Below are 22,378 nucleotides of genomic sequence, written 5' to 3' on the forward strand. Positions count from 1 at the left end.
CACCCATGGTGTGGAAGAGCACGCTGGCTGGCCCACTGACGAGACGCGCTGGCAGTGAGCGGTGTGTCCCAGAACCCAGTGCCCGCACACCAGCAGACGCATACACCTGCCCGCAGGTGCAGCCGGCCTCCAAGCTGAGTGTAAGCCTCAGCCGACCCTGACGTGTGTCATTTGAAGCTAAGGGTTTGGGGATGGTCACACGGAAAGTGCAAATCAAAGCGTCACCCATTTCCCCCCAAATTTCCAAGGCCCATGCCATGCATGCAGAACAGTCGACAGATACCTCGCCAAGTCAACAGGTATTCACTGAGCATCGACAGTGCTGCAGGCAGAGTGCCGAGACTGAGCCGGGCTGATCCCCACTATCAGGGAGCATGTTCCCCCATCTTCGTGGGGAGTCCTAGGAAGGAAACTCGTAGGAGTTTAGACTGATGGGTGAATGCGAGTCCATGTTGTCAGCAGAGATTGAGCAACACGCAGAATGGAACAGAGTGCCTAGAAAAGGCTGATCTGCAAAGGGGAGAAGTCTGGAAGTAATGAGGGTGGGGCTCACGACCACGTGATACGAAACTTCCTACGTGGTGAAGAGAACACCTGCGCCCTCACCTCAGACCACACAGGCACGAACACGTCAGCCAACCCCAGGGGACCACATAGAAGGAGACTGTCTTTGTGACCCTGGAGGAGGGAGACTTCATAAACAAGATCAAGACACTCAAACCACAAAGGAGATCCATCAGTTTTACTACATAATTAGAAACTGTAAGATAAGATTTGCTAAATAAGGTAAAGACAACTGGTAGAGACCTAGAGGAGATGCGTAACAAAGGATGAACAGCTGGAGACAAAGAACACGGAGCCAACCAGGGAGGACGCCCCAGCAGAAAAGGGGGTAGGCTCACAGACCAGCCGCCCCGTCGTGCCTGGCCCCCACCTCCCGCCTGCCCGGCGCTGTGTCATCTGCACTCAGGGCTGAGTCAGCCACCCTGCTCTGGAGGCTCACCCATGATCTGACACCGCACCCACCACCCCCACCCCACCAACTACAACTCGAAGCTCGAACACGGGGTGGAGGGAGCACACATGTCACTCTCATGACACAGATGGGAATATTTATTTTTAAAAGGATGCACTCTTGAAGAAAATTTTAATTTAAAAAAAATCAAAAGAAAAACCAAACAGTGCCTAAATCTTTATTTTTCATAACCTACATTTTTTCAAATTAGACAGTTTTACACTGAACTGACACAAAAGGAAACTTAAATTACCAATAGTTTACACGTAAGCTTGATTCTAGTCTCAATGAAAAGCAGCAGAAAACAAAAGCTCTCGGCCAAGCATCCAGCCCCCCCCCCCCCCCCCCCGGGAGCTGGGCTCCGGCCCCTCCTCCGGCTGCGATTGTCACTGCTCCCCGCGGACGCTCGCTCGCCCGCCCCGCTGCGGCCTCCCCACGGCCACAGCAGCCAGCCCGGCACGGCCACAGAAGGCACTCCTGCTGCTGGAGTGACCAGCAGTGATGCCATCACAGGAGGCCTGGTCAGAACAGCAAGACGCTGACTCCAAAAAAGCAACTACGCTGCTTGAAACTCACATCCGGCGAGGCGCCAGGTTCTCACTCTTACACTCCAGGAGGTGCGGTCCTCACACAGCTGAACAGGCGAGAGCGCCGTTGTGACTGCGGTACCTCTGACTCTGCACCTCGAGGCACTGCGGGGGGAGGAAGAGCCACACGGGCAGCTGCGCAGGGCGGGGCAGCTGCGCAGGGCGGAGCCGCCCTCCCAGCTTCCTGCCCTGCACCTTCCGTTCTTTTCTGAGGAGGATCAGAAAAGTGGGGGCCATCGGGCACGCGCCCTGGCTTAATTAGAAAGGATGCTGCAAAAATCACCCCCGAGTGGGGTCTACTCTAGAAGCCAGGACTGCAGAGGGGGCAGTGAAGGCCACGGCCGCCACAGGCCACCTCCGCCCATCCTCCAACGGCAGCAGCACGGGGCCAAGCACACGCCTCCAGGGCCTCGGGCTCCAAGAGGATGCGGATCCAGGCGGTGACATTCGGGGGTGATGGTGGCTGGCGACATCCACCCCCTCCTCCAGCACAGACTGCAGCGTCAGGGGATCCCAGCACTGGGAGCTGGCCTTTCCGACTCCTTCTACAGCACTCACCAGTTTGGGTGCAGGAGGTCAGTTATTTCTGATCTTTCAGCCAGCAATCTCACAACCACAAAGAAGTAAGGTCCCCCGTTCCTTCCTGGGGCACCGGCAGCACGGTGCCGTGCAGGCCTCGCGCTAGGACAGAGGCGCTGCTCGAGGGAGACGCCGTTTCCTCCGGCGGGCGGGTCGCGCGAGCCGCCTGTGATTCTAAGTAGACTCATTTCTTACTTTCACTTGAGATCCTGCCAGTTTCTCCTTTCTGGATTATACCTCAAAAACCCTTTCAAATTAGCTGTGATTAGTACATATTTACATACTTTTAGGAAGAGCATGAAAACATTCGAAGGTTTTAATAAGACTTTTCATCTCCCTTTCGCAGCAGCAAAGAGGCAGAGTCAGCCCAACACACCAGTACAAGAGAAAAAGAAAAAACCTCAACGAATTAAAATAATGTTCAAACCACAACACTGAGTTTATCTACATCCAGTTCAATAGCAGCATTTATAATATATCAGTTTTTATCAGATTTTTCTCTGTAGGGTACCTTTTTAATACATTCTGATTACTTACAACTGTACAAGCAAACCACACACTCCCAAGTGCACATGTTTAATACAGTATCAACTATTTGCATTTACAGGATTTCTCAACAATCTGAAGAAAGACCAACTGCTTAGGACCTCCAGGTGTCACAGCACCACCGCCACGTCCTGTCCCGCAGCACGCTCACTCAGCAGCCCGAGCGACACAGGGCCCACGCGGCTGAGCAGCGGCAACCACTCGCGCCAACCCAGGGGCCGGTCTCATGAACTCTAAGCTGTCCTATACAAAATTAAGGCAAAGTCATTTTCAAGTTTAAATAAAATTCAAGTCTTTAAATATTGGATGGAAATCATCTTCAAAAAAAAAAAAACCTCAGGCTTGTTAAATAACATTTTGTGGAATAAACTGTATGGTTACATTTAGCAGGAAATATTCTTATTTTAACGTCTGCTGCTTAGCACACTTAAAGGAAAAATTTAGGTATTTTAAAACAAAACAACTTATGTTTAACTTTATCAACTGCTAGCTTTAGTGCTTGCGTGTTTCTTCTGAGAGCAGCACTTCCAGAAGGGTCTATGAGACCCTCGTCTTGGGAAGAGAGCGGGAACCTGGTCCTCCACAACCACACGGGCACCACGAACACTTTCTCTCACAATTCAGGAATGTTCCGAGCCGCGCGCCGGTGCGGAGGGATGGGGAGGCACCCCGGCAACGGGCCAATGCGGGAGCAGGCTCCACACCCTCCCTGCCAGCTCGCGGGAGTAAGACAACATCAGGGTATCATTTTGCGATAATGTGTCAGTGGGCAACAAAGTTTATGTTCTCATGTAGGTTCCATTCACAATGTGCTTTGGGTTTATCTTACGTAACAGACACTTGAGACTGGAGTGAGAAGCTGGTTACTTGCTGGCAGGACAGGAGGGCTCTCGGGGCGCTCTGCAGGGTCACTCTGCCCAGGAGATCAAAACGGGCTAGACTTAAGAAAATGCTAGAACCCCTGTCAAGATTGTGAATGGATGGACAACTCCAGGCCAGCGTGCGGCGCCTTCTGACCCATCCCACCTCCGGGCTACACTCAGCATTGCCCCGCGCCTCAGTCCCACTGTCCTCAGCCTCATCCGTCGGTCTGGACATCTTAGAGATACGCACTTGCTAACCAGTTATTTTAAAAAATGAAGTAGCATAGTTCTGCTTAATTTAGAAAAACTCACTATATATATAGATTGCATTCATAGTCACACGGAGGTTTAATAAAAAATATCAATTTGTTAGGATAAATGCATTTTCTATCCTGAAAAAAATCAGACTTATGCATCATCTCCAATTAAGCACCAACCTAAAATAAGATTTATATTAATTAAATCCTGAAAAATAGATTTTTTTCAAGAGGGGGGAATCCGACTCATAGAAGAAAAATAACTTGCAGGCACCTCGGGGGCCTTATCTACACTGCAACCTCCTAATCAGCAGCTCACTCCCACCTCGAGAGGGACAGTGCTTCGTTATGGCGACCCCAGCTCCTCGCAGCCCGCCAGACCTTGGCACTCACTGAGGGGACCTGGGGAGGGTGCTCTGTTCTCTGTGCGGATGCTGCCCTGCGGCTGGGGGCGAGGGCCGGCGCCCCAGTGGCCTCCTCTGGTCTCTGGGTGGTTTCGGGCTGGACTTGGGGGCAGGGGGCTCTCTCTCGGCGAGCTTCCTCTCTTCCTTCCCACAGCCGACAGTGTTTAGCTTCTGCTCTTTTGGGGGCTGCAGTGGGGATGGCGGCGGCTCCCTACTCGTCCTCTGACAGATCTCTGCGTAGCTGGGTTTTCTCAGTTCCTGGGAAGCAGACACAGCTCTGGGGTTACAGGACAGCATGCGAAGGTCAAGGTCACTTGAGGTAAAGGTCAAAGAGGTTCAACTATAACTAAATCTCCACACTCAAAAGTACTGTTACTTTTAAATAAAAAGTTTCCACATTTCAACAGTGAGTTTCCACTGCAGCCCATCTTTCCCTCCAAGATACTCTAGAAATATCTGGTAAAAACAGATAAAACTGGAAAAGGTGTGGGGGTGCTAAGTGCCGACTGAACTCCTTCCAGCCTCTGGCCTTCTGGCGTTTCTGAGCCACATTCCAGCCAGAAAGGAGGCGAAGACACCAGACGCCCAGAGAAACACAGAGGCAGCACGTGCTTCCACGCCAGACACCCTGTGCAGCCCAGTGCAAGCCTCAGGGATGCAAGGCAGGTGAACTGCAACACGGCTCCAGGGCATCTAGCAACGACCATGGGCTGGGGCTCGGGCAAGACTTAAAAAGGTTTAAAAAGTGAGCAGGGCTTGCAGGTAAGTGGAGGATGAAGGCTAAGACAGAAGAGAACATTTAAAGCTACGTCACCTCCACCACCTGCTTATTAACTTAAAAATAACTTTAACTTATGAGAAAACCTAGTGGACAAGAAGTGCTTAACTTCCAAATCCAGATGATTAAAGCCCACCCAACATCAAGCTGAGGACAACACAGATCAGACAGAAAAGAGTCGGAACCGGCACCCAGAGGAGGAGACAAGAGGAGGGGCCTGCGGCCTGGGGCTGGGCTGGGCCAGTGGCCCTGATCCCAACATGCTCAGGTGGCCAGAAGCCCTGCGGATCCCGGAGCTGCAAGCCCTGGGCCACTCAGGAAGGCAGCCCCACTCCGGAGCCCGAGGCTAGGAGACCCTTGGCCGTGGCAGGAGAAATGAGCAGAGTGGGCAGTCACGAGTGCCAGCACCCTGCAGGGCGCCCTGGACAGAGCACAGTGCCCAGTGGGGCACCTACCGTGGTGGCGCCGTTCACCTGCACAGATTTGCTGGCGGTTGTACTCAGGACAGGAGGAAGTCTGTCCACATTTGTGGTGTCCCTCTGCTTCTCCGCCACCTTGGGATCCCTGCAAAAGTGCCACCCAAAAGGGCCCGTGAGTGCCCCGCCCACGGGCAGCCCAGCGGGGACACGTGGGGATGGGGACAGGGTGGCACTTACTCGGGCGGGCGGGCGGGGGAGGCAGCGTGCTCGATGGTGGTGGGTGTGGCACAGGGGGCTGGCAACGAGGGCTCTTGGGGGACTACCGCGGGAAGAGTGTTCGTGCTGGCATCTGCGTTTAGGCTCTGAAAACCATTGGAAAAACAGTTTACAACCGGTAGACAAGCGTCTGTGAGATCTCAGACGTAATGACAAACATGTGGCTGACAGTGCTGGGAGCCCAGGTGTGATCCTGCCCTGAGGACGGGTGTGCTCAGCCCAGACCAAAGCTGGAAACACAGCCAGGCCACAGCCGCCTCCATCCTCTTGCAGCCGTCGACGTATCTCGTCCCAGGCCCTTTTCTGTGGTCCAGCACCACCAGCTGCAGCCCTCCTCCCCACTGGCCAGGCATCGGAAGTCATCGGTTCACCCTGACAGCATAGTGCCCAGCACAGCCCGGCACATAACGAGCCTCCTGTGCATGTGGAAGTGAGCAGGTGAGCAGAGAGCCCACATAGGTGCTGGGTAGGTGTCAGCGAGCAGAGGGTGGGAACTGGGTCTTACCCTTTCTTTGGACGATCCTGTGAGCAATCCAGACAGCCTGTTCTCAAACAAATCCTCTGTCTTCAGATGCCCTGCTGCCCTGGGCAGCGGGGGGAAACTGGACAGCCCTAATTCAAAGCTGGGGGATGGAGGCCTGGGTGGTGTTGGAGACTGAGTCTGACTCCTCTGAAAGAGAAGAACACCATGAAGTTGCCTGGGGTGGACGGGCAGGAAGGTGCTGAGAAACACAGCAGGTGAGGGAGGCCCACGCTTGGTCCCCAGTCTCCTGGTGTCCACACCTGCCTGCCAAATGGACAGCTAGTCCAACCATGCCAAGCCCTGGTCACCTGACCAGAGCTCGTCTGTTAGGCAAGAGCTCTTCAAGGGCAGAGCTGAGAAGATGAAACCTCAGGGCTGCTGCAGCCACGGTCAGAGATGGGGGTTAAGAGCCGCATCTGTACGGCCACCAAGACCCTCTGGCAGCCGACACAGACCAGCAGGACACAGCAAAGTGCCAGATGCAGAAGAGCCCGAGTCCAGCCTTCACCTTCCTCACTCCTGACAAGTTCCGTGTTATTACAGCAGAGTCTGGAATCTAAGTCACAAAGGAAACAGTAAAAGAAAAACAGAGGCCACTCTCTCAGCCCCCTGCAACTTACATAAGAAATGTTACAGAGATTTCCTTTAAAAGAAACAGTTTAACAGAAAAAGGGAGGGGGCTTCAGTTATCTGAAAACTAACTTACTGAAATGCCCTGTATTTTAATCAGGAAGTAAGAGCATGGTGTTTGCCAAGAGTCTCATCACGTCCCGACTGCAAGACAGTGACTCAGTGCAGTGATATCTGAGCATGATTGTAAGCCAAGGTCTCAGGAGAAAGGCAGTGACGTATTTTTACTGAACACTTAGTCATCCTGCTGGACGCCGTTCTGTAAGCACCCCGCTCCTTGGCTGAAAGGGACAAGGAGCAAACAGGGAACCGCGTTTGTGTTCAGTAGAGCAGGGGCGTTCGCAGTGAGCGGTGGGCCGTGGGCCACGTGGGCTCTCATAGGGCCCATGAAGCCTGAAAGGGCCAACCTGCCCCAGAAACTTACACCAACAGGAAGACCATCCCTGCAGAAGGAAAATCTGGAGAAGGATCTGTTAGCACTCAGAGGAGAGCAGGTGAGGATGAAAGCGGACCCAAACTGATGAAGCCCTGTCTTCCGGGGCCCCTGCCTTCATCTCCTCAGGGCCACTGGGGCCCGCGGCAGCCCGACTCGGGCAGGCACGAGCCCTCGGAACGAGGCCGCTGCACGCTCTGCAGTTCGGCAAGCTCGTGCTCAGACTCCACTGGCTCAGAGCAATTTTTAGAGGCTTTATTTTAAACATCTGCATGTTTCTGAGGTGAACTCAGCTTTTTAGAAAATACACATTTTTAGGAAAACATACTTGAAAAAAATTTACTAAGTCTCAATTTCCAGGAACGAAGGAGATGTGTGTAGCATTTTCAGGGTCTCAGCAGCGTTAGGAGAGAGACAGCGCTGCCCCTGGTGCCACGGGCCAGGCTGGGCCTCGCCTCCCGCTCACACAGTCTGGGACCCACCGCTGGTTTCTCAGGCCCTCAGACCACCCAGCGCAACAAGAGGCCCACTCTTGAACACACACATCTGCGCCACGTGCTGGGCTTCTAAGCGGCTCCAGGTCCAAACATGGGAACGGAACGCAAAACAGAATGAAATGGAAATGGCAATGGAAAAAAAATGTCACCTTTGAAGGTGATGTAGTGACTGAAAGGTAACGAGTGTCTGAGGAGACATCAGACACAGACTTGTTCATCCAAATGTTACAGGAATTCATTGGTTCCAACAAGAACAGACATAAACTGCCTTACCAAAGGGTTCACCGAAAACTGGCCTGAACTGACCAATGTGATAGAATTAGGGGTGTTCATTTTCTACCAATTTGCCCTTTCCAAGCTCCAGGCAAATACCTGGCACCTTCTGTGAGGAGAAGGCACATGCTCAGTGGCTCGGGGTGAGACCAAGAATCTCCTCAAGGTCCTTCCCTGCCCTCTACAACCAGCGTCCAAATTCATGCACCCCGCCTGGCCATGTGGGGACGCACGCACCCGCCCCAGAGCCCTGCAGAGTGTCCCCCACGGAAGGGGCCATTCAACCACCCCCAGCAGACATGACCACGCCTCAGGTACCCACCACCTGCATAAATCATCACTCATTTCTGGGTCTGTCACGACCGTGAGTTATGGCAGGAGGCATGCTCCCTACATAGTGGGGACAGAGTAAGCTACTGTGAATCAAAAATACTCCCTACATAGTAGGGACAGAGTAAGCTACTGTGTATCAAAAATACTCCCTACATAGTGGGGACAGAGTAAGCTACTGTGAATCAAAAATACTGATGAGCTAATTCCTACAGAGGGGAAGTCTGTTCTGTGTGTCCAAACTCATAACTCCAGGGATTTCAAAGTAGGTGACCTGGTTACCACACAGAAAGAACCCAGCTAGACACCTGCAGGCGGACCCCACTGTGCGCACACCGCGCCCTGGCTGCACCTGTGACCTGCACAGGACATGCGGGCACCGGGGGCTCCTCAGGAAACCAGCCACCACCGCCTTCTCTTCAGAGCATCAAAACCCGTCCATTATCATCTGGCAGACGTCGTATTACGAGGAAACCGCTTTTGAAAAGCTCCTTCTCATGCCTTAATTGACTGAATTACGCTTCAAGTCTGTTCAGTGTAAACCAGGCTCAGTGTCCCGAGCGCGGCAAGATGTACTCACTGTGAACTTCTCCTCGCTCTTCTTCTGGAAGCCAAAGGAGTTTTTCCTAGGGAAGAGGAAAGCACAGGACTGTTAGATTTTTCCCCTTGCAACATATTTCACTGAGCACACAGGTAGTGCACGTATATTCAGCCTTTACACAGATGACTTCCGATTCTAAATTCCCAACTCTAACGAGTGTAAGCAAAACAGACATCCTACAGTAATGGACTAAACCTGAGGTCTATCAAGGTAAATAAAACACACGCTGAAAGGATTTTCCCATTTGGAACTTCTGTTAGCGTGTAAATACTTGAGTATCCGTTCAGTTGTAGAAGACGTGTAAGATCTGATCCTGAGCTACAAAGACGAACCATTAAAGAGCGGTGATGAACGCCCATCTGCATGGTCGTCACCAAGATCCCAAGCAGCTGCAGGCACTCACTGCCCCGGCCTTCATGCTCTGGGCCAACAGCCTTCACTGGCTGAACCAACCACGCAGGTCGCGGAGCCCCTGTGCTTTCTACACCTGTCTGCCATCCTTACACCCCCGTTCTGGGCTCCCAGGTTGCAGAGTCACACCCACAGGCAGCAGAGCCGTTCCACACGCCGCAGCCAAAACCGCAGCAATGAACACCTAGTGGGTGATGCCTGGGCTTCCACGGCCTGACAAGCCACATACTAATTCCAGTTCATAATTTTACTTTTACTTCCTTATCCATTGTCATTTCACTGAAAGCAAAGGCTCCCTAAGGGCCGTATTACATAAACTAGAAAGAAATTTAGAAATAATCTCGACTAACTCCTTTGTTTCTCAGAGAACCTCCCAGCAGCCTTGCCCAAGACGGCCTAAGGTGTCAGAGGGTGACCCCTGTGCTGAGCAGGGACAGCCTGGCCGCCCCGCTAGGGGAAGCACAGTGCAGGCCTCCAGGACTCTGGCCCAAAGCCACACCCTCCTGCAGAAACTAGTCCAGAAATAGCCCCCGGAGACTACATGCCTTCCCACAGGATGCCACAGGACTGAGGAACATTCTGCCCGTGGTGCACGGGCACAAAGTCATGAAGATGGGCGTGACTATGAGACCCCCACCCCGACCCCGGCAGAAGCAGCATGTCTCGGCCTGGGCTGCCCCCCTGCCCTCATCCACATCTGTGGCCTTGGGGTAGTCCCTCTGCGTCTGAACGACACTCCAGCTGAAAAGCCCTGAAGAGCCCGAGGCCTGGTCTGGAAACAAGGACCATGAGGGCGTCCTGACCAGCCCCTCCCCGCTGGCTTCACATCCCGGGGCACCTCAGCCTACCATTCCCCCTTCCTGATGTCTGGCTGGTGGTGGATGAAGTCCTGGTGTAGACTCTTTGGGGGGAGCTCGACCCCTCACTGGAGGGGGTCTCCACAAGTTGGACAAACCGCATGCGTCTTGCTGTGGTCTGAAGACGGAAGTGGTGGCAGGACCGCCTGAGATGCGTGGACAGAGCAGGCCTGCCCCCACCGTGGAGACGCTGGGCAGTGGCTCTGCACCTGCGGGCCCCGCTCCATGCCCAGGGAGATGGCGAGGCCTGGGAACGAGTCCTGGTGGTGCTTTTCCCGCACCATCTCCAACCAGCCCTGACTGCGCCCAAGGACCACCTTTCTGAGGGCCTAGCCTCAGCTCTGCAGGCCCTGCTCCAGGCCCCTCAGTTTACAACCCACGCCGTTCCCCCAGCAGCAGCCTGCTTCCTGAGGTCGCTGCGTCTGCACTTCCTCAGTGTCCCCTCTGCCCCTCAGCCCTCCAGTGCCTGTCCAGCCAACTTCATGTCCAATTTCCTGATGCTACGCAGCCCCGGCCATGCCAACTCCACCCAGCCATGGCGAACCGGACATCCACACTGCCCTGGGTGCACACCAGGTGCCTGACAGAGGGGCTTCTGTGTGTCAGACATGGTCCCATCTGCTCTGTACAGAACACACAAAGAAATTGTTCTTAAAGTTTTCCAAGTGGGTAAAAAAAAAAACCTTAGGCAGGTTGAACAAGTGCTGGTTGTGGCTCTGGGTCAGAGGGCAAGTCCTTCCTGGCAGCCCATTTGGAATTAACCGCTGAGGGAAGGAAATGCATAAAGCCAGCCTCCACCTGTCAAGACCGTGCTGGACATCACTGATGAACCCTCGCACCCCTCCCCGTTCCCATCTTGTCCCCCGATGAAGGGTGAGTGGCAGAGGGTGAGACAGGGAGTGGCACCCATGGAAGTGAGTGGGGAGAGGGCATGAGGGGCAGGCTGTGCAGGACCTGCCAGAGCCGTGGAGGGGCAGGCGAGACCTCCCCTAAATGTGGCCAGCGGCACCACGTAACTGGAACAGCTCTTGTTTATAAGTAAGCTCAATATGAATTTAAACGCTGGTCTGCCCGCCCACACAACTCACTGCCTGCCTGCCGTATGACTCTGCAGTGGGAGGAGGAGTGAGGCAGGGCGACCACAGGCTCATAGAACACGGAGTCTGGTCAATTCCCCACAAAGGATGACTGGGACCTAACACAGTTCAGCCCACCCCCAGTCCTCACAGGACGGTGTCCTATCACCAAAAAGAGGGAACCAGCAAGTCCCTGCTCTGAAAGTTACCCCTCTGAGTAATCACACAAAACCTCTGATGGCTACAGCCTTCAATGTGATTTTCTGTGATGGATTTGAAAATAATGATTGCAGAACACACCTAAATGAATGGAACTTGAAACTACAAACAGTTTATAAAACACCAGGTGCTTGATCAGCAAAGACTAAGTACTCACCTTCCTCTACCTAAGCCAGGGGAGAGCTCCAGACTGCTCGGCTCCACGCGCCCCGGCCCTGCGTCTCTCTTGGCGAAGGCTGGAGGGGTCTGTGCCCATGCTTGAGGCTGACCTGCCGGCCTCATCTGTGGGCTCTGGACACCATTAATCAGCTGATCCTCAGTGAAGGTAAACATGGAAGAACTTTCCAGGAGCCCAGGCCCCCTCTCTGCACTGGGGATGGCATGGCACGGGTGAGAATTACTAGGGTTCCTATAAATAAAGCATTTGTACAGCTCAGCTCTAGAACGGTCACAGAGTCACAAAATGAGCATGCTAATACGCAAATGTCTAGGCAAAAGTGTTCTATTTAGAAAAAAATACAAAAAGTGTTATTTAGCATTGTTAACTCATAGTATGTCTGATAATGCCAATCTGAACACAACATCAATGCTCTGCTTGGCTGTGGTCCAGGTCCCCAGAAGCCTTTGTCTCCAGTGAGCCTGTCCTTTCTGCAGGCACCACAGCACATATTTGAGGGTCTAATCCTCAGAGAGCGTGATCCCACACTTCTGGGTGTTTCATGTCTGATGGACATTAACGCTGGTCAAATCTATCATCAGCGAGTGTCAGGGGGACTCGAGCACGTGGTGAGGACTGCCAAGGTTTTCCATGTGTCGTGTTTCTGCTCTGCTCTGAAAGCACACAGTATGGCGGTGACCTCATATTACTTGCCTGCTTCCTGGAGGGTACTGTCTGAGGGAGGCCAGAGGAAATGCTGCAGGTATGAAGGTGGGAGACGTGAACCCATTTATAAATCCAGCATTTGGAAATGGAGTTACCTAGATTTATTAAGAACAAAGAGACTTCAGTTGGTTAGTGCTGCACCTTGTGGCAACCTGGGTCACTTCTGTTCCACGTTCTGCAAGGAATGTCCACTCCGAGAAAGGCACAGCAGGGTGAGGCCCGCTGGAGTGTCTTCTCGGCTGCACTGCTGGGAGCCCACTGCAAAACCCTTTTCAGATGCACCTCCTTGCACCCCTCATGCTTGCAAGTGCCCCAGCTCTCCTGGAACGTGCAGTCACATTCTGCATTGTACGAGGGACTACACAGCTTAGGGAACGCCAGACTGGAGGGAGGCAACCTGGGCAAAGGGCTGGACCACATCACACAAAACGCATTCAGTGTGTGCAGCCAGCCCCCGTGCCTCCCAATAAGCCGACCATGAGGGCTGCTGCGCTGGGGCAGGTGTCCCTGCCTGAGCCCCACGTGAAGCCGGACTCACCAGGGGCGGGTTGAGATAGCTGTGTGTGGCTGACCAGGCCTGGGGGGCGACCAGGCTGTAGAGAGGGAAGTGCTGCTGGGCGCTGTAGACCGGAGGCAAGTAGAACGAAGGCAAGTAGAACTGAGGCCGTGTAGCGCTGCTGCGTGTAGAGGCTCAAGTTCAGGGGCCGGAAGCCGTTCTTCGGCAAAAACGTGTTTATAGCTATTGCCTTTGCTTTTATCCGCACCTGTGTGAAAACAGTAAGCTTCTGTGAGAATACTAAAGAACACTGATTTGCAAACAAAGTATAACCAAAGGTCCTGCTTACCTTAATTGGTTTTCCTTGAAAAGTTTTGACTTCTTCTCGCAGATATTTGTACGCCTGAGGGCAAGAATCATCCGTGATACCAACGTGTTAATCTTACGAATAAGACGAACTGACAACTCAGTGCCTCGAATAAGGAACTGTGTACTTAACACACGGTGGACGTGACCAAGAACAGTACCCCTTGACCTTTTTGGGTCACACTCCTTAAAAGAACCTGATAGAGGCTACGGAACTGTCAAAAATTCTCACAAACAATATCTGTATACAGCTTTCTAAGCATTAACAGAAACCACAACAGCATCCCACAGATCACAGGCTAAGAATCCTTACCCGGGGAAACAATGATCCCAACGTGCACCTGGAATTACACAGGCTGGGAAAGAAAGAGTGAAGATCACAGTGTTCAAGTCATTATTTACGAACCTCCTCCTTCTCCACACGTCCTCCACGACCCCGAGGGCTCTGAGCCGCCCCACGTGGGAAGGAGGGCTTGTGCTGCTCCAGACAGGCTCTCCCCACTCCCATCTCTCTGTTCCTGTGAGGCCCTCTTCCCTTCACCCAGTTAAAACCCAGCCTTCAGACCCTGGCTTCTCTGCCCGAGCCCCAGCAGTCTCGCTGACAAGACCTGGTACCACATACAGGGCACTCCCTACATGGGCGCATGTCTCCCTAAGGAAGAGTCTTCCTTTACGGGAAGGGAACCCCCTGAACTCCTTGTCTCCCACAGAGAGCCTCTCGACGCTTTTTCAAGGACGTTGCAGTGCGACACTGCCCTGCAGCGTCAGGGTTAGGTTCAAAGCCCCAACACTTTCCTGCACAGGTGAAAGGGCAGAACCAGTTTCCCTGCGCTGTCAGCATCCCCCGTCCTTAGGAAGTCATGCCTGCACTCTTCACGTTGCTACAGAACTGTCTGCACACACACCTGCTCTGGTTTGCTCTGCACTTACGTTCAAACCCAGCACCGTGGCACGAGAGTGGCCCGCAGGCGCAGAGGCCCACTGTGTACCAGCGGCTAGTGTGCTCCACGGGGTGGGGTGGAGTGGGGTGGGATGGGGGGGGAGGGGCAGCGAGCTCACCTGTTGTGCGTCTGCCTCTGTCTCAAATGTAATAAACCAATTATCGTTATAGGCGAATTCACAGTTTATGAACTTCGGTAAGTTGTCTCCTTTAAATAGTGCTTCTACTTCCTACAGGAAAGAGGTCAGAAGTTAATTAAATTCCCAGCTGTGCCGCCATTTGTCCTCCCCAAACAGAAATGACACACTCTGAATGACAGATGCTTAGAAGACAAGCCAAACACACTGATGTCTAGAACCCTCCCAAAATGGCTAGGCATTCAGTGTGGCTTCCAGAGTAAGGATCCCACTGCCACAGGAAACAAGCTCACAACCTACTGACCTCCAATGTACCACTGACTCAATTACCGTGAAAATACCATTTTATCTTACCAGTAGGCCAATAACCACGCAACTGGGGGAGGAGGGGAGGAATGTAATTTAAGAAACTTAAAAATTAGCTGGGCTTTCGGTTCCAGCTTAAGATGGACCAAACTTACCCTCCCCACAGGAAACAAAGACAAAATATAAGAAAGAATGGTTTCTGAGGCCACACAGGAAGCACAATCCCTGGGGGACAGGTATAAGTGAGCCCGAGTGCCCAGTGAGGGCCTGGGGTTCCCAGGCCATGGTGCCAGGAGAGCGAGCACAGGCCAGCCCAAAGCTGCAAGCTCAGGGGCACCCCAGGACCCAGCACGCAGGAAATAGCCACCTGACAAGAGGGAACCCCTGAGCTCTCTGGGACGCATGACTGTTCCTCCCACCAGCCTCAGCCGGGGAGTGTCCAGTGCGTCTGCTCTGCTCCCCCGCCACTGACTGAACCTCAACACAGAGCCCAGGAAAACACCACCACTCAGTATAAAGTGAACTCCAAAATGCCTGGCATGCATTCAAAATTTACCAGGCACACAAAGAAACATAAAGATATGATGCATAATGAGAAAAAATCATCATTCAAATTGGCCCCAGAAAGGCGCTGAGGCCGCACATTCGCTCGAACCAGCACAAGCACACTGGCGCCCGTGGCGGCCCTCTCCTCAAAAAAGTGTTTGTTCCAAAAATTACTTAGCGTAAAAATATGTTTTGTCTCAACTTGTGGATTTATTATTCTTATTTTAAAACGAATAAATATTTAAGCCTCTCTCCTTTTAATTTCTAAAAATGGAAGTTACCATAAACTGTTTTTTTTTAACATCAAGTGTGTACTCGAAGTCCCAAGACCAGAAAGTTTGAGAACCACTCTCACTCTGAGTGTGTAAATCCTGGGGAAAAGTGTTACTGTACCTACTCATTCTTTAAAATACACCCTCCAAAACCCACAGAAATAAGCAGAAAAGCCACAGAGAAGTGCAAATACCCTTCGGAGCAGAAACGACTTACCTCTACGGGTGTGGACTCAGAGACCTCGCGCAGGATGACTATGCAGCGGTTCTGGTATGGCCTCACTTTTTCTCCCTTCTCGTCCACTTGGACTAAAGGTAAAGCTGTGGAGAGAAGGGAAAAGGACGGTGCACAAAATTAAAACAAATCAACCATCTGTATTTCATTACAACCACAGATACCCTGGGGGGACGTGCTAGACTGTACTACTAACTGCGCTGAAGAAAGCTGTGCGACAGGTAAACACCAGAAGTCCTGACAGTTCAACACAAACTATCAAAAGATTTTGCACCTTTGAAACGGGTCAACACGGCCAGTACCAGTCAGGCCTGACTCAGGCCTCACCGGCTTTTACTGATCTCCTTTCGGTTAGGTTTTGCCTTTTGGTGTCACTCTGTAAACTTGTATCCCATACAGTCAGGTCACAGCACATCAAGGTCACTATCAGAGCTCAGGGCCATCCACCACCACGACGACATGCGTTACCAGCTCCAGAAAGGAAGACATAACTTCACTCTGGTTCTACTGCTATCAAGGGGGTAATGAGGGAACATTATGGAAAAGCTCCTGCTAGTAAATCAGACAAATTCCATGAAACAGAAGCAGTCCTTAAAGCACACAGAGCGTACCAAAGCGTACTTTAGAAAAAAAGAACATTTTCTACACAATCCTATCAAACATTCAAGAAAACAAACAAAAACAAAAACACACCAATTCTACAAACTCTTCCAAAACACTTTAGAGTACTTTCCAACTCAACCTACAAAGCCAGCATTTCTACACCCAAACTAAGCAAAGACATTACAAAACAAGAAAACTACAGACCAATATCCCTCAGGAAGATTAATAAAAAATTCTTATCAAATTTTGCCAAATTGAATCCAACAAAGCATAAAAATAGAACTATATAATGACAAGTGGATTTTTCTCAGTAAATAAGGCTGGTTTCCAAAGAAAATTAAACAATGTAATTCACCATATTAATGGACTTAGAAAACAAACAAAAACACAATTACCGCATAGACACAGAAGCATCTGACAAAATCCAACTTGTATTCCTGATAAAAATACTCAGCAAACAAGGAAGGGGAAGGCAAACCTCCTCACTGACAAAATGCCAACGTCCAGCACCACTCGTGCCAGTAGATGGGTTAGGCAAGGATGCTGACCCCCACTCTCTTCTGCACAGCCCTGGAGGCCTCAGCCAGGGTAGTAACGCAAGAAATAGAGATTACATGCATGCAGACTGGGTGCAGGAAGGTAAACCTTTTCATTTGCAGATAGGCTAAGCTCTATATAGAAAACCTGATACAATTTCTATAAAAAACTACAATTGTGAGTCTAGAAAAGGTTTAAGTATAAGACCAACACACAAAAATACACTGTATTGCTACATACTGGCACCAATCAGAAATTGAAATAAAAATATTTAAAATTGTGTCCAAAATATGAAATACTTAGTTATAAATCTGGAAAGATATGAAAGACCTGCACATTGGAAACTCCAAAACATTGCCAAAGGAAAAAATTTTAAGACTTTCCTTAGTAAATGGAAAGATATTCTGTGTCAGTGGATTGGAAAACTCAATATTGTTACAGTGTCAATTCTCTCCAAATTGATTTATTAATTCAATGTAATCCCAATAGAAATACCAATAGGCACTTTTGAAAAACCAAAATGTTAATTCTAAAGTTCACATGGAAATGCAAGCATTTATGCAAAATGCAGAGAGCCAAAGCAAGTGGAAAACTCTGCACCTCCTCTAAGACCTACTGTCAAGCCAGCACCACCCAGACACTGCAGGACAGGTGTCAGAACAGCCCAGCAGACTCAGGCCGACCCCCAGCCGGAGAGGAGCCCCCACCTGCGGAGTAAATGACTGAGAGCGGCACAGGCAGTACGGTGGGGAAGGCTGAGCCTTTCCGACAAGGGGCGGGAGCAGCCGCACACCCACACCCCAGGGGCTGGGGACTCAGATCCTCCTCATGCCATACACGAAAATGAGCTTATGGGGATCACAGATCTAAAAATGTAAACCTAAACCCAGAAACATCTAGGAGAAATCACTTGTGGCCTGGGATTTAGCAAAGATTTCTTAGGAACAATACCCAAAACAAGCTCCACGAAACAAACAAGGTAGTCAGCTGGGCTGCGGCAGGGCGTCTTCAAAGACAGGAGGGGACAAGGTGGGGGCGCCCGGGAGAGAGAAAATGAAGCCACACGGACACACCCACACCTGCTGGGAAAACTGACGCGGAATCGCTGGGAGCGCTTGCCCTGGTCACAGCTCAGCACTCCAGAAACAGGCAGCAGCTTCCCAAGCGCACACACCTGCCACCTGCTCCGACCTCCCACTCGCAGCAACCTACCCAAGAGAGGCGGGGACGTCTGTCCACACAGACTCACACCAATGTTCCTGGCAACTTCATCTGTAACGGCCAAAACCTGCCATGACATAAGCATCTTCCGATTCGGGAGACAAACCAACTGTGCTGTATCTACTCCATGGAGCATGACTCGGCAATAAAAAGCCACAATCTACTGACACTAAACAAAATAATTACACCGAGTGAAAGAATGCAGACACTCCCCGAAAAAAGACAGTTCATGACTGATTCCATTTATATACACTTTCCTGAAAATTTAAACTAATCTATAGTGACAAAAAACAAACAAGCAGGGTAGCTGCCTGGGTCAGGAGGAAACTCTGGTGGGTTGGGGCAGGTTGACTGACACGTTCATCATGCTGGCAGATCCTCAAGTGTATAAACACGTCAAAATGTACCAGATGTACACTTACACCACGTGAATCTGAAGTGTGTAAACTCCACCTCACCAACAAGGAAAGCTGTAAACCCATACAAAAACCAGGCAGTGGCAAAGCGCTCCGTGCCCTCCCTCCCCGCCTCCGCCAGTCTCTCTCCCTGCTTAGCTGCCCCCAACACGCTGAGTCAGCAGCTTCAGTCCTATTCATGTGTTTATGCTCCTACCCCTTATCTCTGAATCCACAAAAACAGTTCTGTTTACATGTGCCGAAACTTTATACAAATGGTATTACCTTGTACGTAATTTGAAACACCCTTTTAATCAACATGATGACCTTAAATTTTATTCTTGTTGAAAAATATATGCCGAGTTCATTTTATCCGCTCTAGCATTCACTGTGTGGCAGCTCACAGTGTATTCACACCCTGATGACAAATGTTTTTGAGCTCTTTTAAATTAACAATTTCAATTAAATTAACTATAAATATAGAGCACTTGAATTAGATACAGTGTGACATGCACTATATATGTATTGATTATAAAAAGTCTAAAAATGTAATTTATGCAACTCAGTCGACATGAGAATATTCAAATTAAAATAAGGTACTACCAACTGTCTGTGGTGCATCTGATTCTATGTTAGGTATTTTGGGGATGGGGATAAGATTCAAACTTAAGAAGCCTCTCTGCTCACCCTCTCCAGAACTACAACTAATACAGTAATATGCTGACTCTACTCTGATCATGCAGGTTATTACATACGTACATATATTTCTGTCCAAAAGTTAAGTGAAAGCAATTGGACAAAACTAGCTGAATATTAATGGACAGACAACAACATTCCAACCCAAGAACCCGCACAGAAACAGTACTGGAGAAGGAAGTGGGAAACAGTAGGGGAGAGCAGGGCTGCCCGGGGCAGAAATGGCTCCTTTAAGCAACTACACAGGGTTACCAAACATGCTCCCAGCCACCAAGTGTCAATGGAGAAATTATCCTCAGCAGGGCAGCAAAGTTTATAAGGACAGCCTGAAAGGAATAAGTAAATCTGGGATTCTCAACAATAACCAAAGACTGTTAACAGAGTAAAGAAAGCTGCTGGTCAGATGGGAACCAAACTCAGCTGACACACAACACGGCCTGCTCTCAATGGACCCAAGAGACAAAGCACCACTGGAGGCACAACACTGCCTTGGGAAAGAAACGGGGGTACAATTTTCAGAACTCAAACTTCATGGATTTCCATGTTTGCCAGGTTTTTTTTAATTAATTTAATGGCCTTATGACATTTACAGAGGAATAGAGAACTTTTTTACGTGAACAGAAAATCCAACTAAGTTCTAAAATAGGACGTTCATCTTTTTCTACTGCTGTTAAGTCAAATGCACGAGAAAAAGTCTTCACTGTCAGCAGCACAGCTAAGCTGGGAGAACATGAACACCCTGCGTAGGAGTCAGTGATGGAAAGTCATGGCAGGAGACACAGAAAGGTAGCTTTAACTCGGGCACCCACCACTGCGTGCCTCACGAAGGGTGCCCCTCAGAGATGCTCAGAATTGCGGGGGCAGAAGCCACCAGCTGGATACTTGTAGCCCCATCATAAAAAGTGCAACTTTATAAAGAATTAAACATCATCCCATTCTTAAAAAAATCCCACACAGCACACATTTACTATGAAACTAACACCTGTAGAAGCCATCCCGGGTGGGAGGGGAGAGGCGCAGCGTTACGGGGCACAAGGAAACTGGGTTTCACCAACATACATGTGGGTCCAAACTGAGCCAACTGTGTACTTTAAACACACACAGTTCACGACGTGCTGACTATACCTCAGTAAAATGGTTTTTACAAATAACAAAATGGTTAGGTTGCGAGAAGCCTGTCTGCAAAGCAAACCAGGGCAGGTCACACTTTAAATACCCACCCTCCCTGAATCCCTGTGGGTCTCGATATAATGTTTAAATCTTCCTTTGATGTTGCCAAATGTCCAAGGAACGAGCTAATTCACACGATGTTTTTAAGGAAGAATGCAACAAACCCGAACAGAACTTCGGCAGGAAGCTGAAGTCTGAAAAACTCTTTCAGCAGCTGGCATGCTCATCAAAGCGCACGCGGCTCTACTCTGAATACCGCTGTTTATTTTTCATGAGTGGCACAGCGGCTAACCTCTCCATTAGCCTTTTCTACCCCACAGGCCACAATCAAAGATGCGCCTGAGGGCTGTCATGGAGCCCCATCAGTGCCCCAGCGCCATGCGCCTCACCAGATACCAGGACTGTCAGAAAGGCCTGGGAGGCGAGGGGAGACTCCACTTGCCACCGAGTATCTCCTCACGAATGGCTGAGCACCTGATGGTCACGTCAGCAAGAAAGATGCCGTCTGGGCCACGTGCGTCTCGGCCGGCTGCGGCCTACTTACACCTCAGCACTTCGACAATCAAGTCCATGTCGGTGCTAAGCTTCTTGATGTGGCCCAGGTTAGCAACCATGGTGATTGGCACGTACTGATTACTGTCCATCTGCGATATAAGGTACATGTCACTAGCAAGGTTCTCCCTGCAGAAAGAAGACAATCTCTCTTAATTGATAACTTCTTTAAAAGGAAGCCTCGCAAGAGGTACGAGCGTGGTACGGTGTTGCTTTGAAGTTTTCTCTAAATTCCAACCCCACCTACCATTTGCCACCTCTCTTACCTTGGGACAATTTTTTTCAAAGACATCTGGGGAAGCAGAGAGAGCAAAAGTAAAAGTATGCTGCACTTTGTACAATCACAATCAACAAGCAGGTAAAACTTTCACAAATGTGCTTATAGCTTATCTCTTGTCCCAAAGTGTTTGAGTAGCTTATTAAAAATATAAACCGAACCTTTTAAAGTAAGGAAATCCAGTGATAGAACAAAAGAAAGAAAAATGCAGAAACACCAGGGAAGGCTGGTGCCCAGAGTGCCTGTGGCTCAGGCTGGACACCTGCAGAGGCCAGGACTCCAACTCTGGCCTCCCAGCCCCCTGGAGCGGCCAGGGTGACAAAGCTGTGCATGTGGCCAACCACATATGCCACAGGGCCAGTTAAACCACTGACAGCCCTGGAGGGAGGAGGGCAGGTATCCCGAGGAGTTTCCACAAAGAGGACCACGCGCTCAGAAACCCCTCAGCACCACACACAGCTGAACTCTGGCTCCCAAAAGAAGGCCCCACGAAGCCCATGCTGTGCAAGGGTGCACCCTGCCCCCAAGCAGCCCTGCAGGTGTGGACTCCGCCGCAGGAGCCCAGGGCAGGCCTGCAGGAGCACCTCTTCCCGGGGAGTTGATCAGCAAGCCATCGAGGCGGTGTCCCAGTCTGGGCTGCACAGCGGTGGAAAGCGCCCAGCACAGCGCCCCTCCCCTCGCCCTCACGCAGCCGCACCGGACACCTGCGCCAAGTCTGAGGGCAGAGGCGGCCCAGAGGAACACCCGGAGAACCGCCCTGACTGACAGGGAGCATCTCACCTGGCTTGTCCCCTCACACTCAGCCCCACCTCCCCACACGCCCGGGTCCGCAACGCGACCCTACACATTCTGCTGTATTTAACAGAAAAAACAAAAATATGACTGCTACACAAAGAAAACAGCTTCACAGTGCAGCGCTTGGCATACTTTGAGAACTAATATAGGAAACGTGTCCTCAAACTTCAGTGTGCTAAAAAATGTCTCTGTGAGATTGACCCCCCCAAGGCTCCTCGCTCACAACCTGAGGGTGGGTGGGGATGGGAGGAAACCAAAGTTCAAAAGCAACCCAGGTAACAATCAAGACACACCTGTGGACAGTGGGCAGCAGGCCAACAGTCTCCATTCCCTATCAACAGATGTAAGACACAGAGGCTGACAGACAGCCTCTTCTC

At 50.8% G+C, this 22,378-nt stretch overlaps 1 protein-coding gene across 1 annotated transcript in view; it reads right to left on the bottom strand.

The window, feature by feature from the left end:
- Positions 1-2,484: 2,484 nt before the first annotated feature.
- LOC116661539 (la-related protein 4B-like) overlaps positions 2,485-22,378 on the bottom strand; it is a 29,440-nt gene continuing 9,546 nt past the window's right edge. The window contains 13 exon segments of the mRNA XM_032473834.1: positions 2,485-4,509; positions 5,485-5,593; positions 5,686-5,810; positions 6,230-6,394; positions 8,991-9,036; positions 11,732-11,983; positions 12,446-12,552; positions 12,996-13,103; positions 13,105-13,221; positions 13,303-13,356; positions 14,379-14,489; positions 15,738-15,841; positions 20,922-21,058. Of these exon segments, the coding sequence (XP_032329725.1) occupies positions 4,237-4,509; positions 5,485-5,593; positions 5,686-5,810; positions 6,230-6,394; positions 8,991-9,036; positions 11,732-11,983; positions 12,446-12,552; positions 12,996-13,103; positions 13,105-13,221; positions 13,303-13,356; positions 14,379-14,489; positions 15,738-15,841; positions 20,922-21,058 (1,708 nt within the window). The 3' untranslated portion in view covers positions 2,485-4,236.

The sequence above is a fragment of the Camelus ferus genome, chromosome 35 (genome assembly GCF_009834535.1).
Source record: "Camelus ferus isolate YT-003-E chromosome 35, BCGSAC_Cfer_1.0, whole genome shotgun sequence".
NCBI lineage: Eukaryota > Metazoa > Chordata > Mammalia > Artiodactyla > Camelidae > Camelus > Camelus ferus.